This window comes from Epargyreus clarus, unplaced genomic scaffold (assembly GCF_041222505.1).
Source record: "Epargyreus clarus isolate Ecla_fem2 unplaced genomic scaffold, WU_Ecla_fem_2.2 ptg000006l, whole genome shotgun sequence".
Taxonomy (NCBI): Eukaryota; Metazoa; Arthropoda; class Insecta; order Lepidoptera; family Hesperiidae; genus Epargyreus; species Epargyreus clarus.
Window position 1 is genome coordinate 2,946,581 of NW_027332214.1, and position 16,904 is coordinate 2,963,484.

General features: G+C 35.9%; 1 protein-coding gene across 1 annotated transcript in view; it reads right to left on the reverse strand.

Moving 5' to 3' along the window:
- Window positions 1-2,421: 2,421 nt before the first annotated feature.
- Adss (adenylosuccinate synthetase) overlaps window positions 2,422-16,904 on the reverse strand; it is a 29,591-nt gene continuing 15,108 nt past the window's right edge. Inside the window, exons 4-10 of the mRNA XM_073073635.1 lie at window positions 14,113-14,258; window positions 10,411-10,616; window positions 9,209-9,363; window positions 8,523-8,647; window positions 7,720-7,846; window positions 6,905-7,025; window positions 2,422-6,147 (exon numbers count right to left, since the gene is read on the reverse strand). Coding sequence (XP_072929736.1) covers window positions 6,095-6,147; window positions 6,905-7,025; window positions 7,720-7,846; window positions 8,523-8,647; window positions 9,209-9,363; window positions 10,411-10,616; window positions 14,113-14,258 — 933 coding nt within the window. The 3' untranslated portion in view covers window positions 2,422-6,094. The remainder of the gene's footprint in view (window positions 6,148-6,904; window positions 7,026-7,719; window positions 7,847-8,522; window positions 8,648-9,208; window positions 9,364-10,410; window positions 10,617-14,112; window positions 14,259-16,904) is intronic.

Below are 16,904 nucleotides of genomic sequence, written 5' to 3' on the forward strand. Positions count from 1 at the left end.
TAACCGCAAACCCGCGAAAAGTGTCACAAAATGAAAAAGGGATTAATAATTTAAAAAACAAAAGTTTTGAATTTGGAATGAACTTTTTTTCATACCCAGACTCTTTATTAAGTGCCAGTAACATAGTTTGGCTATTAAAACCTCTGAAGAACTAAATTATTACCAATAATGTTAAAAAATCAAACCCGCCCGTTTTTTTTGCAAAGGAGTGTATATAACAGGTAATAATGACAGGTATAATCCTTGTTACGAAGCATCATTAAGTATACTATTCTCATTTTTATATAAACATGCGCACACGAGACCAACCTCGTTATATCTGGTTACTGCACATCTGAGCGATTCAGCAGTCTATAATATAATTGTGCGTTGGCGTTCTGAACACTTTCAATTCATACATGCGAAAACGACACCACGCGGCAGCAACAAAATGTCAGCATGGTGTTGTTACGTGTGGATAACATCACTGCAGCTTCTTGTATTCACAATGCAGCTACAAAAATATGATATGCTCTGCATGCAGTGTCACTTATTGCGACGTGTAAAGAAAACTGAATTTTCATGCTCCCGTCCACACCGTATCAAAAGACATTTAAAATTATAAATAGGAGAAATAAAACCGCCACATAAAAGAATAAAACATTATTTTATTCGCACATAACCGTTCAGAAATATTTACAATAAAATAGTAAAGATATCACATAAAATACCTCAAATAATGTTGTAAAGCGAAACAATGATCCATCCACTAAAAAGTAGTACCTACATGATTTTTCGAAGATCTTTGGAATGGGACATTCGTAGAAAAGTTTAATCTTTCTAATATAAACGTCGTAAGCCTTGTTTTTATCTAGAATATTTTTCTAAATCCATGTAAGTCATTGCTGACATAAAAGGGGGCCTCAGTCAGCGTCAGCATCAGCACTGGGGGCCCCACATATTTACGTTCAGATGTTATCAAAAAGTAACCAGCAATGGTAAGTATTTTGGGGATAGTGATGTGTTGTGTTTACATCCTGTACCTATTTGTATCCTTTTTATTAACGCGAGAACTTTTTTAGCAACTATTATTTTTATTAGTTATTTATTTATAGCCAGCGTGTCTTATGATTCGTTTACTAAGTTCCTCGAAGGAGTTGAAATAAAAGTGAACCAGACATAAAAATAGGTATAAACCAACTTAGCCAGTATGTTGCTTTATCGTAAGTTCTGAAGACAGTAAAGAAACAGACAGTTTAGAAGTATTAAGTTAAACTAATTGAAACGGAAGCGTGTAAGCTTATTCAGACCATACCAAATCGTAAAACTCCTTTTAACATTCTTGTCTATCCATCTTGAAAACTTAGAACAGTTACACAGTGAAAATAAGTTGCTTTTTATTTCGAAAATATTTAGAGTTCCTTGCTTCCTTTAGAGAGAATAATTGAAAAACCGTGCACGCGGACAGCTGTTATAAAAACTGTTATTCAGTTTGTGCATCAAGAACGCTAAGGTTACATTTCAAACTTCTATTCGAGTAAAATATATATTAGGTATATATTTAGTGTTACAATTTATCAATTAGCTAGGAACCAACCGTAAATGTCAGAATTATAAATAAGTACGCACTAACATACGAATATAGCTTCTGTTACTTCATAAAAGATGGCGCAACAAGTAGCTTGAAACACACTATTGAAGATTTCTTGATTTATATTATATTATTTTGGATATAAATATCATACGATTAAAACAAATACGTTTCTTTACCGTTTGTGTGTGTTTGTGATTTTTTCGTTCTTCATAAATGACTTAAATGATTTTACACTTACTTTTTGTACAAATATACTGGATACTCTGATCACATTTGGTTATCAATGAAAACAGTGTTTGTCTACATTAGTGCGTACTTACTTACGACAAACCTTGGCCGAATAAATGTATTTCGACAACACACAAAAAATCGTCCAAATGTAGCCAAATACGTACAATATAAGTACGGTATAGACATAATAATCAAATAAACTCCCAAGGACACTACATACTTTTAATACATCAGTTATATAGATCTTATATATGAAGCGGTGTCTTCAAATATTGTACAAATTATACAATAAATCTGCCAGTTTTTGAGAGTTCATACTTACCAGTATACTAGGAGTCTATTGCTTTATTTCGTCTATAACGTACAGCACATAATTGAAATTATTTTGCTAATCTTGTCTTATATAAATTGACTTATTGACGGCCGTACAGTAATGAATGTTAGCCATGTCCACACTAGCGTACTGTTTTGACACAAATTATAGTGTATTTTTTCAGTTAATATAATAAGAAACAGTATGAAATGAAAGAACTGTTTTTAGATGCGTAAGTTCAGGCTATTAAGTTCCGAGTTCGATTCTTAGTTAGGCAAAAATATTAGTAAAATATAATAAGTAAGCGGTATTAACTCTGGCACTCACAAGTCTTAAACTTTTTCTGTCAAGTGTAAGTCGCAAAATACTTGCACCCTAGTGTGGGCAAAGCTTAACAATATGCACTTAAGTCATCTACCATTGATTATAAAATTTAACTAGTGTAATTAATTATTGCTCAAAAATCCACCACGTACACGTCATTTGTACTAAGCACCAGATGATATTAACAGAAATACTAAAAAAACCTATTAAATTGCTATTATTTTAAACCAGAAGCGAAGCTACATAATTTGTGAAGGTATCCTTAGTTTTAGGATATAAGGCATTCTCTATATATGGATTAAATTAGAGCTTCGTACAATTGAAAGAATGTTCACGATATTTATATCTGTTTTTTTGTACTTAGAATGCTTCTATCTCCTGAATTCCTGTACCCATGTGTAAAATACCTAATTTTGGTAAATACACGCAAGAGGTCATGACATTGCGTTCGCCTTATTTGATATACTTACGTAATTATAAATAAGTTATAGAGAAAGAGAGAAAGAATCCTAATTCCAAAAAAATATGAGTTGGGATTGATAGATTATGAAATAAAACAAGACAATAACAACAAAATAGTTTTTCAGAATATAAAATCGATCATAAATAACTTTAAATTTTGCGGTCCAAATAATTTGCTAGTCATGACCTGGCGCGCATTTATACGTTATAACATTTTTTGTCAAATATCCATAACCCAATCATACACAATAAATAAAACATTTACAAGTAAACCAATGAAAGCCGGAATTAAATTGAAATTTGATAATCTACTAGCTCTTAACATTGACTTACTAAAGAATGGACCTCAGGTGAGCAGAAATGTCCGAGCTAAGCGCTCTAGCAGTCTAGCTACTTCTAGCATCAGCAATTTATGATTTGAACACAGTGTTAATATTCAATCCATCCATTCTTTTGGTAAAAATACCAATTTGGTATGTACCAAAGATAAAACGTGACAATGTGAAGATATTGTCAAATGTCGATTTTTGGTACACAAACATTGGATTGATTATCAACGAGAGTTAATTTTGCTGCAAAAACAATTTGAAACTGGGTATCGTAACTACCCGTTGCACATTAAAATGTCTCAATTCTGCGGTATTACTCTAAAATCATATATTTTTTTCCCAAATTTCGTACCACACCCGAGGTTCATATATAAGTCAACGGCTTCTGGTTCAAATAAAGTTAATACGTAAATAGAAAACAATACTGAATCTAAGTTATGGTTAAAAATCGGCACCCATGTTATCTGTTGTAACCATGTATCATTATATTATCCATTCTTTCTCACATGTAAGCAGAAGTAGATCATTCCAGCTAGTAATCCCGATTTGTATTGCGAGACTAGATTTAAAAACAAAAAATACTTAAGTAGTTTAACGGATTTTTAAAAGATTGTAAACTAAAATGGCGGCATTTTTATTTACATATCGGCACTAGGCCTGCGTGCTCGTGTATATATTTATACTCATGGGACCCATAGTATAAGGAGCCTAGGTTTCGACAAGATTTAATTTAAATCACCCAAATTTTAAAACTGCTGTGTTCTATACTTGCGTATACTATATTTGCTATAGTATATCATACTTGCTATTGTATGTTTCTCGCTCACAATCTATATTGAATGAAGTTATACATAATATAGCACGCACATAGAGTAAAACAGGACAAATAAATTTGCCTTTTGATTTATTGACGTGAATTCTAATCGCTCTTAAAGTAAGGTGATAGCCTGCTTAACTTTCTTATGTCACAAAAAACATCACATTTGTATATAATAAGTAATAATGCATTAACTTTTTTGTCTTTAAGTCCAGTCTCTGAAAACAAGCGTCAGGGAAACGTCACTATGTCTTTACCAAGATTCTCAGCAAGGCTTGATATTTTACTCGACAACCAACTAACACCAATACAGTGTGAAGATCCGTTCAAATCCTCACACACTTCACTATTGTGTAGTTAAATGGTATACCGATACATAGATCCAGATTCGGTTCCCAACCTGGCAGCTACACGGAGCACTTAAGATTTCTGTTTCGCCGGGAATCGAAACTAGGACCTTGTACGCAGTGTGGCATTACAACCATTTCAACACGCCTGTGGATTTGATCAGACCTTTACACCATAATTTGGAAACACTATTCTATTTCTACGATCTGTTGAACAATAGATGATATAATATATGTGTAGATGCCACAGCCATCTTCGGAAAAACGCTAAGAAAATATTCTAAAACTCGAATATATTCCTTCCAATGCCAACTAAAATATGCCACAAAAAACCCGACGGCTTAAAAAATAATAAACTGAAACGGAAGTAATATAGTCTGTGTCACTCCTACAATTTAGATGAATCCAAGACGTCTGTAATCAACCCCAGATAAGATTAGATTCGTACTTGAGGTTGGCAATGGATGCATTGCTACCACTGATTACGTCGTGAACGCCCCGGTTAAGTATGTCTTCCTTACCACACCCTTCAAAGATCACATCAGCGCTTAGCGTTGCTGTTATTTGGCAAATACTGGTGTCTATCCACACATATACACATCCCGGTTCAACAAGATACAAGCCTCACTCCCGACGTACTCACGAACACACACGCGTTAACATTCACTAACGCCAGCCTAAAGCGGAGCTCCGACCGTTCTAATATTAAGTAACATTAAAAATTTTAATACGTACCGCCTTACATACGTGCATACTCAAACGCCTTTTTCAAGGCTTAATGATACATACATTAATATGAATGTTGTTTGTATGTGTTAATGGTCATTGACACTCGTAACCAACTTCAAATAGAAAAACTTACTTGAAGTTGATTACAATGTCTACTACTGAAGATTAAGGTTTTTAACACACAAGTCGGTAGTAGTCGCCTTCGCTGACTGTCGCTAGTGTGTTACCAGCCTAAGTTGGAACGTCTTGTGTAAGTATTAAGTATTACCACCATACCTTTCAAAAACTTTACCTTTAAAAAATCGGTAAGTCCACAGCATAAACATAAAGATCCTTGTAAAAGACTTACAAGTCAGTCAATTATTAACAGTTATATGTTTTTTCTTTTATAATATAGGAGTAGCAAACGAGCATACAGTCCACCTGATGGTAAGTGGCTACTGCCGCCCATGGACATCTGTAATCAACCCCAGATAGGATTATAAATTCCTACCTGAGGTCGGCCACAGATGCGCCGCTACCCCTGAGGACTAAGCAGGAACGCCTCGGAAAAGTCGGTCTCCCTTACCACACCCTTCAAACTCGAACACAGCAGCTCCTAACACTGCTGTTATTAGGTAGAAATAGGTATGGCGGTGGTACCGCCGGAGTCGAACCACAAAGGGTTTCACCTTCAAAACTTACTGACTTGACTGACTTATAAGTAAGTACATTTAATATACGCTGTATCGCTTTAAAAGGCATGATGGTCACTTCAGGCGTTCCAAATTAGTCTTTCTATAGGATATATGACCACACAAACCAATTTATCTATTATTCTATACGATTAAAAGCTAGCCACTTGTAAAAAAGTATGAAATACATATAGTTTCTATTATCATGACGGTTATAGTAATTATTAATACTATATTATAAAGATACTAAGCGTTTGAGTACGTCGATGAAACAGCAATGTCTCTCCCATCAACGTTAATTCGCGTTAATTATCGACTCCCGGCCTTGACCCACGCCGATGTATTTAACTGAAAAAAAAAATACATTTTTTAACTATTCATTGGCTGATAGAAGGGTGGTATAGTCAGCGTAAAACTACTATTCCGCTCCGAATATAGAAATGAATCGCGTCGCCTTAACGAATTGTATGACTAGGCTTGCTCGAAACAACTGACCGGATTAGCACTTTGGCACAGACTATAGTATACAGCATAATTAAAATGTTATAAAAATACTAGCTGACCCGGCAAACGTTGTGTTGCCATATAAATAAAAAAATGTTAATGGTGTACAACACTTATCACTTAGGGGTATGAAAAATAGACAGTAGCCGATTCTCAGACCTACTGAATATGCATATAAAATTTGGTGAAAATTGGTAAAACCGTTTCGGATCAGTACGGTAACTAACATTGTGACACGAGAATTTTATATATAAGATTTACACTCAAATACTTTTTCATTATTAATGATGTGTAGAAAATATGAGCATCTTGAACGGCGAGTTAGTCCGTCTTAGTCCTCAGAAGTGTTGACGCATCTGTGATCAGCTGTAGGTAACCTTTAAAACCTCTACTATACTCAGTTACAATGTCCATTAGTGGCAGTGACCACTTACCTACTTATAAAAAAACTTCACAGTGATACATAAGTAGTTGCGACCACAATCTATACATATAAATAAAATTGGAGTGTCTGTTTTTAATATTGAAATAACGCGTTATTTCTTTTTAGCGCGGGCGAAACCGCGGGGCACAGCTGGTATAATAATATAAAGCTCCTCACTAGGAATCTGCAAGAAGTCCTCAATGGCCTCGACGTATCTGCGGGCCTCCTCGGGCAGCTTGGACATCTCCCGCACGTCCTCCGTACTGCAGGTCCAGCCTGGCAGCGTTATGTATTCCACCTGGAAATTACATAAGTCTAAATAAACAAACTTAAGAAATTTTGTCCTACTAAATAAGTAATTTTGGGTCTAAAAGTAGAAACATCTTTACTGTAAATGCTACAAAATGGAAAAATGCAAAAAGGCAAATGACAATTAGTCCAATTGTCATTTGCTCCAGCAAGGGAGGGTATTTGTAAAATAAAGTACTGAATTCAATTTTATAATCATAATCCTATAATTATGTTTATTATTATTATTTGAACCCTACCTATTTTTCTATTCATCCCTACTATAACTCCTTACCTAAAGGTTGTCTGGAAGAGATCGCTGGTTAGCGATAAGACCGCCTTTTGTATTGTCTTTTATTTTTTATACGTTTATTTTTTATATGTATCTTCTTTTATTGGGTACAATAAAGAGTATTGATTTGATTTGATCAACCCATTACCGTCCCACTGCTGCGCACGGGTCTCCTCTCAGAATGAGGACTTATATTAAAATTTAGGAAGATTTTATAAACAAGATCCAGTTAATATATCGTTATGGATGATTTCATTAAAAACTTATTTTTACAGCAAAACATAAACTACTATACAAACACCTAGACCACAAATCTTAAATTAATTATGTCGCCTGGGTGGTCAGGAATCGAACCTGTTACCCTCTACGTCACCACCTGGGCCGTATTAACAAATATAATTGAATTACTCACCTCCACACTACTTAATTCGGGCATCGATGAGGGGAAATACTCGATCTTCTTGCCGTTCAACTTGTACGCCACGCCCACTTTGAGCTCCTTCAACGTGTCCAAAATGTCCAGCTTGGTCAAACACAACCTTGAAAATAACGATTTGTGATAAGTTTTTCTTGCCTGTATTTAAAAAAATAAAGAGAGAACAAACAGATTAGATTTATTATTTTTAAGAAAGCTTAATTATTAATTAATATTTACTACTAATATAACTAAAGATTATCTATCATATCTATCCTATCTATCATATCATCAGGTCAGAGTAGTACGTTCTGGGTGCCTTGGATATATGTATATGCTGTCGTCCATGCAATCTAAGTAACTTTAAATAGAGATTGAGAATATGTTATAAGGTCTCATAAAAATATTTTATAGAATTAACATCTGTAATAAACACCATATTGGCCACCAATCCCAGGCCTGGATATCAATATGATTGCATTTGGTCTAATTATTTGTTAGGGATTTTAATTTTAATTGTAGTTATCAATATAATAATCCTCCTTCGCCTATTAGGTCACTTCATTTACATTGCAATAAAGTAAAAAATGAGTTTAATATAATTTGTTACTTAAACTAACTTAAACTTAACTAGTAAGATGGAAAATCTTGGAAGCGCCACCTTTTTGTACGACTCGAAGGGGCTAACATGATATGACAACTACTAGGGCCGAGATTATCATAAGTCATAATTATTTATTTGCATAATTATCGTTCCTCTCGTGAAGATATATCTAAAAGGTAACAGAGATCCGACATACGACGTGTATCCGTTGACCATGGCGGTGTAGCGCACGACGACGAGGTCGAGCCAGCCGCAGCGCCGCACGCGCTTCGTGGTCACACCCACCTCGTGCCCCCTCTCTTGGAGCAACCGTCCCGTCTCCTGCAAGTGTACAAAGGAAAATTTATTTTAAGATCACAATTATGTGAATAGGATATTAAGCTGCCCGCAAAAACACGCACGAATTGTTCGCCCAAGATGTCACAGAGACGACATCCATTTTTAGTAGGCAGATGTTTACTCACATTATGTCACCAGAAGACCACCAAAAAATTAAAAAACACCAGTCGTAAGTTAACATTGCTATTGCTATCACTATCAGGATATCTTGCACGCCCCCGACGCAGTTTCTAGCTGATGTTGAAGTGCGATGACGTAGGTATATTAATGAGCTTGGTCGGTAGGGATGCCAGAGACTCGACGAACATTCCTTACTATGCCAATATTAATTCACACTCATGCCGTGCAACTCGGTAGGGCCCGCCAACTTGCGTCGTGTACGCCTTCATTACATGAAATTCATCTCCAAAGACGTTTTGGGATCGTCGATATTTAAGTACGGTGTTATCACATACGTGAGCTTGTTCGGTACGAATGAAACAGACTCGACAAACATTCCTTACTATAAATATATGCAATATCAGTCCACATTAAGGCACTCACGTCATGCAACTCCGTAGGGAAAGGCCCGTCACCAACACGCGTCGTGTACGCCTTGACAACGCCAAGAACATCACCAATTACGTTAGGGGGCAACCCTAACCCCGTACACACACCACCGATACTGCAGTTCGATGATGTCACATATGGGTATGTGCCTGGAATTGGAGAATTATTTGATTATATGTACAAGAGAATAAAAAAAATAAAAAAATATTAACCGAACTGACAGGATAAGCGTTTCTTTGTCTTTTGTATTATTTATTATAATAGTAAGTCACTATAAGTCACTATAAGTGACTTATTATTATAATAAATAATATATGAATATATGAATAGGTATATGAAGAATATAATTTAGTAAGCTTCAATTCAAGTGGGAGTTCGTAATTTATCATAACTAATAGGGGATTATATATAGGAAGTAATTATATCTCTACAAACCGTCAAGTTGATGATAGTATAAAAATGATAGTATACACTTGTAACATGACCATCATGGAGAATTACGGCTTTAATCTTTATGATGAAAAAACACTCGAGTTTCCATCATCAGGTCGTAAACTCGCGTTCGTCGTAACACACCAAACTCAGTAAAAATTCTATTGCTATTCAGGGTTTTGTTTTTCTATTCATCACACGGTTATATCCGTTTGTAATGTTGATCGAATATCTACACAGTGGCGGCCCTAGATAAAATTTCATTTTTATTTTTACTATAACTTATGGTGGCGGTCCCTAAAATACATAGTTTGGTCTTGGCGACATTTTATTTTTGATTTTTTTTTGTTACGTTTTTGTTGCTACTGAACATGTATCTTGTATCCAAGTAATCTAAATAGCCATTCAATTAACAGCCTAGCCTTTTTACTAAACAGTGGCGGGCGTTTTCGGCGTCCCGTACGATGGCACCGTTGTCAGTTTATCTATAGCCATTCACAAATGTCTATATATGTGTATTGCATATAAATTGGTCAAGCAACTGCTGCGTTTTCCAAGCGACAATTCTTGTAACTCAGTTTCGTGCTACAAACATTTCGTAAATTTGGCATCATTGACTTACCATCAGATGGATTGCATAGTGCATACATATGGTATAGTCCGCGTAAAAATGCTAGTCCGCTCTGAATATAGAAATGAATTGCGTCATCATAGCAAATTGTATGAACTATACCTCTTAAAATTGGTAAACAATGATGACTCACCAAAGTCAATATCCAACATCGCAGCGTTAGCACCCTCGACTAACACCTTCCTGCCGGACCGTATCTCCCTGTGTAAGTACGACACGGTGTCCTTGACCAAGGGTCGCACGCGAGCCGCGTACTCTTTGTACTTGCCCAGCTCGCCCTCGATGTCCACTTCCAGCGAAGGGAACATGCGTTTGTATGTCGCTGCTAGGGCGCGGTATCTGAAAAGATGTTCAGATTGAAGTAGAAAATAGACTGGTAGATAATGTTTCTAGCACTAAATGCGCTCTTTTATGCCTTTCAACAGGCTTAGAAAATGAGCAGATTCTGTATTCGGCTGTATGTTCTGTTTTACTTTTTTTTAGAGAAACATACTATATTTAATACACACAGTAACTTTCACATCTATATATATAAAGGAAAGTCGTGTTAGTTACTCCACTTATAACTCAAGAACGGCTGAACCGATTTAGCTGAAATTTGGTGGAGAGGTAGCTTAGAACCAGGAGACGGACATAGGATACTTTTTATCCCGTTCGACCGCGTTTCCTTGAAGTCATTTTATAACTCAAGAACGGTTGAACCGATTTAGCTGAAAATTGGTAAAGAGGTAGATTAGAACCAGGAAACGGACATAGGATACTTTTTATCCCGTTCGACCGCGTTTCCGTGAAGTCGTTTAATAACTCAAGAACGGCTGAACCGATTTCACTGAAAATTAATCGAGAGGTAGCTTAGAAGCAGGAAAAGGACATAGGATACTTTTTATCCCGTTCGACCGCGTTTTCGTGAAGCATTTTATAACTCAACAACGGCTGAACCAATTTGACTGAAAATTGGTGGAGAGGTAGCTTAGAACCAGGAGACGGACATAGGATACTTTTTATCCTGTTCGACAGCGTTTCAGTGAATAAATAGGAGTTGAAAATTTGTATTAAAGTCCCCCAGTTTTGATGCAAATCTATATGAAAATTGGTATTTGGGATTTCGATAGAAAGTAATTAAATATCTATTTTACGATATTTGCAAAATCAACCCTAAAGTTGATTAAGTAGAGGTTGGAATTTTATTTTAAAATCCGTTAATTTGAAAGCAAAGACTGTAAAAATTTGCATTTGGCTTTAGAAGACACTTCGTTTAGAAGTCGGCAGATTTTGAAGCAAAGTCTATGAAAATTGGAATTTAGCTTTTTGATTCAAAATAATAGAACACATTTTTCACCGTTTTTGGAAAATCAACCCTTAGGGTCGTTTAATCGGGTATGGAACTTTCATTTAATATCCGTTAATTTGGAGCACTAAGAAAATTATCATAAGACATAATGAAGCATCTGATTCACTGTTTGTTTTTTTAGATCAACCCTTAAGACTGTTATAAACCGCCTTTCTATTTACACACCTGTTTCAGCATTTTTAGCTATTTAACAACCCGATTAGAGTACTATAAGTAAATAAACTTTCTTTAAAAAAACCGTTATTGAAGTTATAGGTACTTCTTTTCGCGTGTTTGTAAAAAAAATAACAAAAAATACAACCGACTTCTATGTCACTACAAAGTAAAAAATAATTCGAACGAAATATATTGAGCGCCGACTTCAGAAATATGTACTAAACCAACATTTATTTGAATTATTTTTTACTATGTAGTGACATAGAAGTCGGTTGTATTTTTTGTTAAAATTTTTTTACCCTTTTTAATGATGACATAATAACATTTATATTAATACAATATAAAATTGTATAAACGTGATCATGAATTAAGGTAAGGTCTGAATTTACATTGATTGGAACCGCCCGCTCGCAGGGCGCTACCTCGCCCTGCCCGCTTAGTTTTATATTGTCTTATGTGTTCCAACCTAACCTTAACCTAACTAAATAGTCAATGATGAACTGGCTTTGCAATTTCATTAGAACCTCCTACACCAAATATCTTCAAACACGACTCAATTATTCCCATCGGTTGAGGAGTTACATATTTTGTCTCCGAGCCACATTATCAGACCCTTAAATAGTCAATGATGAAGTGACTTTGCAATTTCGTTAGAACTTACACTAAATATCTTCAAACACAACTCAAATATCCCCATCGGTTGAGGAGTTACATATTTTGTCTCCGAGCCACATTATCAGACCCTTAAATAGTCAATGATGCTTAGTTTTATATTGTCTTATGTGTTCCAACCTAACCTTAACCTAACTAAATAGTCAATGATGAACTGACTTTGTAATTTCATTAGAACCTACAATAAAAAATAACACAATAAAAAAAGAATTATTAAAATCGGTTCACTAACGGCGGAGTAATTCGTGTACATACATAAAAAAAGATACCGGCCGAATTGATAACCACCTCATTTTTGAAGTCGGTAAAAAAATAACAGAGTGCAGAGAGGTAGAGTGAATTTTATTTAATTGTATTTTTTATTTTCCTGTTCTCCTGTGGCCATTTCCTAATATTTACCAGTAGTTTATGGACATAATACATAAATTACACGAGTGAAACCACGAGGTACATCTAGTAGACAATAAAAATCAGCAAGTTTCCAATAATACATGTATAAAATAAAACATATATAAATAAATATTGTCGTTCTATAATATATTGTGGCTTTTATCCGTCAAAGTCCATACTCAACAAGACTAATAGTGGTAGAATCAGTTCAGTTGTAATAACTTTGACTGTTGAGCCTAGCGACTCGGATTTTTGGTGTTGGCGACACTGTCTGTATGTCAGATTGGGCAAATATAGCTATACAAATAGATAACGCCTGGCTTCACTACGACCTGAACGAATAACCATTTAGCCAGCTTTTGTTTTCATAATATCAATTTGTATGCACTTTTTGGATACTTGCACATATACAACTATACAAAATTAAAGACCTATTAAACTACTCGTATTTAGAGTGACATTCTGAACATTACAGACGGAGACACACCAATTGTCGCCGATAACAATGCAAGAGGAACACATTTACTGCATTATCCTCTCCACTTATCATATCACTATTATCGTGTAATCATCGCTTGGTACCCACGTCACAAGTTTGTAAACAAAGCTCGCTGGGTACTCGGTAAACATAACCGTTGTCAGTTAACTTAGCGGCGTTTGTTTACTGTAATGATATGAGGATGCTAACATATACTGATGTTAGTTATAAGTTTCATTGTATAACATCAGAGAAATAGGTCTGATGTTCTATTAGAAATTCTTAATATCGATATACGGGACATTTGTGAACAGAATATAGTAATAAAATCTAAATACAACATTTATTTACATGGACGGGGATCGAAAACCTATGGGTATAGTCAAAAGGAATAATAAAGTAGATAATTATTTTAAAACTTTAACCCGACAACTTAAAAATACAGCTTATGTACTCCCACGATTCGGGCGGACCAACGACACCTCATGTGTTAAAATCAGTTAAGCCTTTGTTTGAGCTAAACGCAGGCCAAAAAATAAAATAGTCACACATAAAAACATTCGTTCAAAAACATTGCCATTCGTTCTTAGGTAAAAAGGAATAAAAATATTTTTTGGCTAGGAGTTCGAGGCATCATCATTAATATCATTGTTACGCGACATTTCGATAATTCGATAGCACAAACATCTGTATAATAGATTTGGAGTGATTATGATTAAATTATTATAAGTTTCTATATGTTTTTTTCATATTTACACGAGATAGTAAAAAATATTAGCAGTACTCACTTCTCCTCAAAAATACTGAAGTCGCCGAGCAGATCGCCAATTCTGATGCCATTGCGCGTCGCCTTTGACGAGTACGTCGGCCCTATGCCCTTCTTCGTGGTCCCTAAGGAGTTCTTCCCTTTCTCTGCTTCTTGTAGGCCATCAACCTGGAACAAAAGAGGCAATATGTATGAGCTGGAAACATAAAGGATATTTGTGGTTTATCAAAGCACGGTAGGACCAGCTACATATATATTTTTTTCCTTTATATCAATCATCATGAAGCAATTGCTGTCGCACTGCTGGGCGAAAATCTTCTCTCGGCATGTTAAGGGCGACCGCACTTGCACTAGCGTGCAGGAACCCTAGACATTTTCGAGATAACCATAGCATTGCCTATAAAGTGGTATTTCGAGGTGAAAACTCATCAAAATCGGTTCTGCTCAAGACCCGATATGTAGATCACTATAATATAGTCCAATTTTAGAATGAACTTACTAAAATTAAGACCAAGACTAGGGACATGCAGACACTAGACATTACATTATTTAGAAAGGAAAAAGGTACTTAAATCGATAGATCAAGTGCTTACATTTTTATCACTGTCAACATCAGAGTATGTACTTATAAATATAATTCTGACGTTATCATTAGCACTCTAATAGCTATATACTGCACAATTAGAGAATATATGCAAACAATTATAATTGCTAATGTCTGGCATGAACGATTTGGCAAGATAACAACATCATCTGAATTAATTGCAAAGGAAATTTAATAGCCTTTACGTCACGTTCTCTTCTAACAATTAATTAAGTCGCACACATTAAAATAAATAAATAAAAAATCATGTTTGATGTCGCTTTTGACTCAAACCATAGCACGGAATAAATTGTTTAGGTGATAGAAACCTTAGTTCACCTTCGAGGAACCGCCACCACCACGCCCATTTTTGGTTTACTCGTATAAAAACGGTGTTAAGCGCTGATATGTACTGATTTGAAGCTTGTGAGAAGATACAGACATTTATACGAGGCGTTCCACTTTAGATACTTTAGTAGTCAATGCTAACAAAGCACTTATGGCCGAACTTTTTGCAGGAAGAGTTCGTATCGGACTAGGGAGAATCCTTTCTGGGATTACTCAAATATCCGTGGGCGGTAATAGCACTTACCATCAGAACTGCATACTAATTTGCTATATCTTTATTATAAAAAGAATGTGGCTCATTATTTCGCAACCTACCTATTCATAATTATAGGTAAAACTATTCTACTAAAACTTGCCCTAACAACAATGACGTGACTCTACCAGTCGTCTGACATAAGCCATCGTTAACATCCCCATACAACACTGCCAACCCACCCGGTACATTAGCGAAATTACTTTCCGCCATACTTTTAATGGCGAAGCTAATTTCGCACATGGGTTTGCCTGCTAATAAATTTGCAAATCTTATTAACTAAGCGGATTCTGATGAAGGTCTTAATAGCATTTAAAATGAAGTGCGGGTATCAAATCCAATTATGGTTTAATGAAATTGAAGTAACAAAGGCGCGTGTAGTCCGCGCCAAACTGCTAGTCCGCTCGGAAGTTGTTGCGAGCAGGTGTAGTCATACAATTTGCTGTGGCGACGCGATTCATTTCTATGTTCAGAGCGGACTATAGCAATCTAACTTATGGTAAGTGTCGTGATGGACACCTGAAAATAATTTTGATTGAGGTCTTACTGATGGGTCAGATTCGTTGCTGCCCTTTTTTTTTGACGAGGGGGAAACCTTCAAAAGGTACCCAGTGTCGTGGGAGCGACACGGGGTTATTATGTATGTACATTTAATATTTAATTTTGAAGGTCTTTGAAGGAAGGACTTTAGCGGACCCACCGCCGCACCTATTTCTGCATTATAACAGCAGTATCCTTACTTCCTTGCATTCCTCTCAGGTCGGGCCTCAAGTAGGAATCCATATCTGGGGTTGATAAGAAATATCCATACACGCACACATACATCCATCAGGTGGATTGCAAGCCCCTTTGCTTCTTCAGTATTATAAAAAAAAGTTACAATCACATTCTCTGATACAATCAAACCAATTTTCCTACAATTTCGTTGCAATCACGATATCATAATTAAAATATAATATTTTATTATCCACTTCCACAAACCGATACTAATACGATTAAACAAACAAGACCTTTCCTTATAGGCTGGGTACGCTGCGATTAATTCTTAGAATATATCGTTTGAAACAACAATCGGCCGCTTATTGTAAAACAGTGCTTGTTTTTAAAACTACATTGTCCGCTATCCGCTTATTACTTGGAACCATTTGTAACTCAGACTCAGACTAACTAAACTAGTCAGAAGAACTTTTTGAGTTATGTCCTAGTCTGCAAGTCATTATTATCCCCCTGCTAGACATGGCCATTTCCGCAACGAGATAGGGGTTTAGGCAGCAGTTATAGGCGCTGGTCAAGTGTGAATTGTTGACTTCACACCAGTGGCGGACTAAGGTCGTCGGAGGCCCGGGGCGGAAAGTTGAATGGAGGCCCCCAAAAGTGTAAAATGACAAATGTGTCATAGAATTATTCGCCTGTGATTCGGCGACCATTTTTTTTGCCGAGTGATACACATTTTAAAGAGTGTCCTGGCGACCTTTTTTTTAGCAACTGTGTTTGGAGGCCCCCCAGGATCGGAGCGAGGCGGACCGAAAGGTTAAACCGCTGGAGCTTCACACGCCTTTAAGATGTTTATTAAGAACTCTCAGGCGTGTAATGTAACTTGAATATTCAAAGGTAGCAACGTGTATGTACA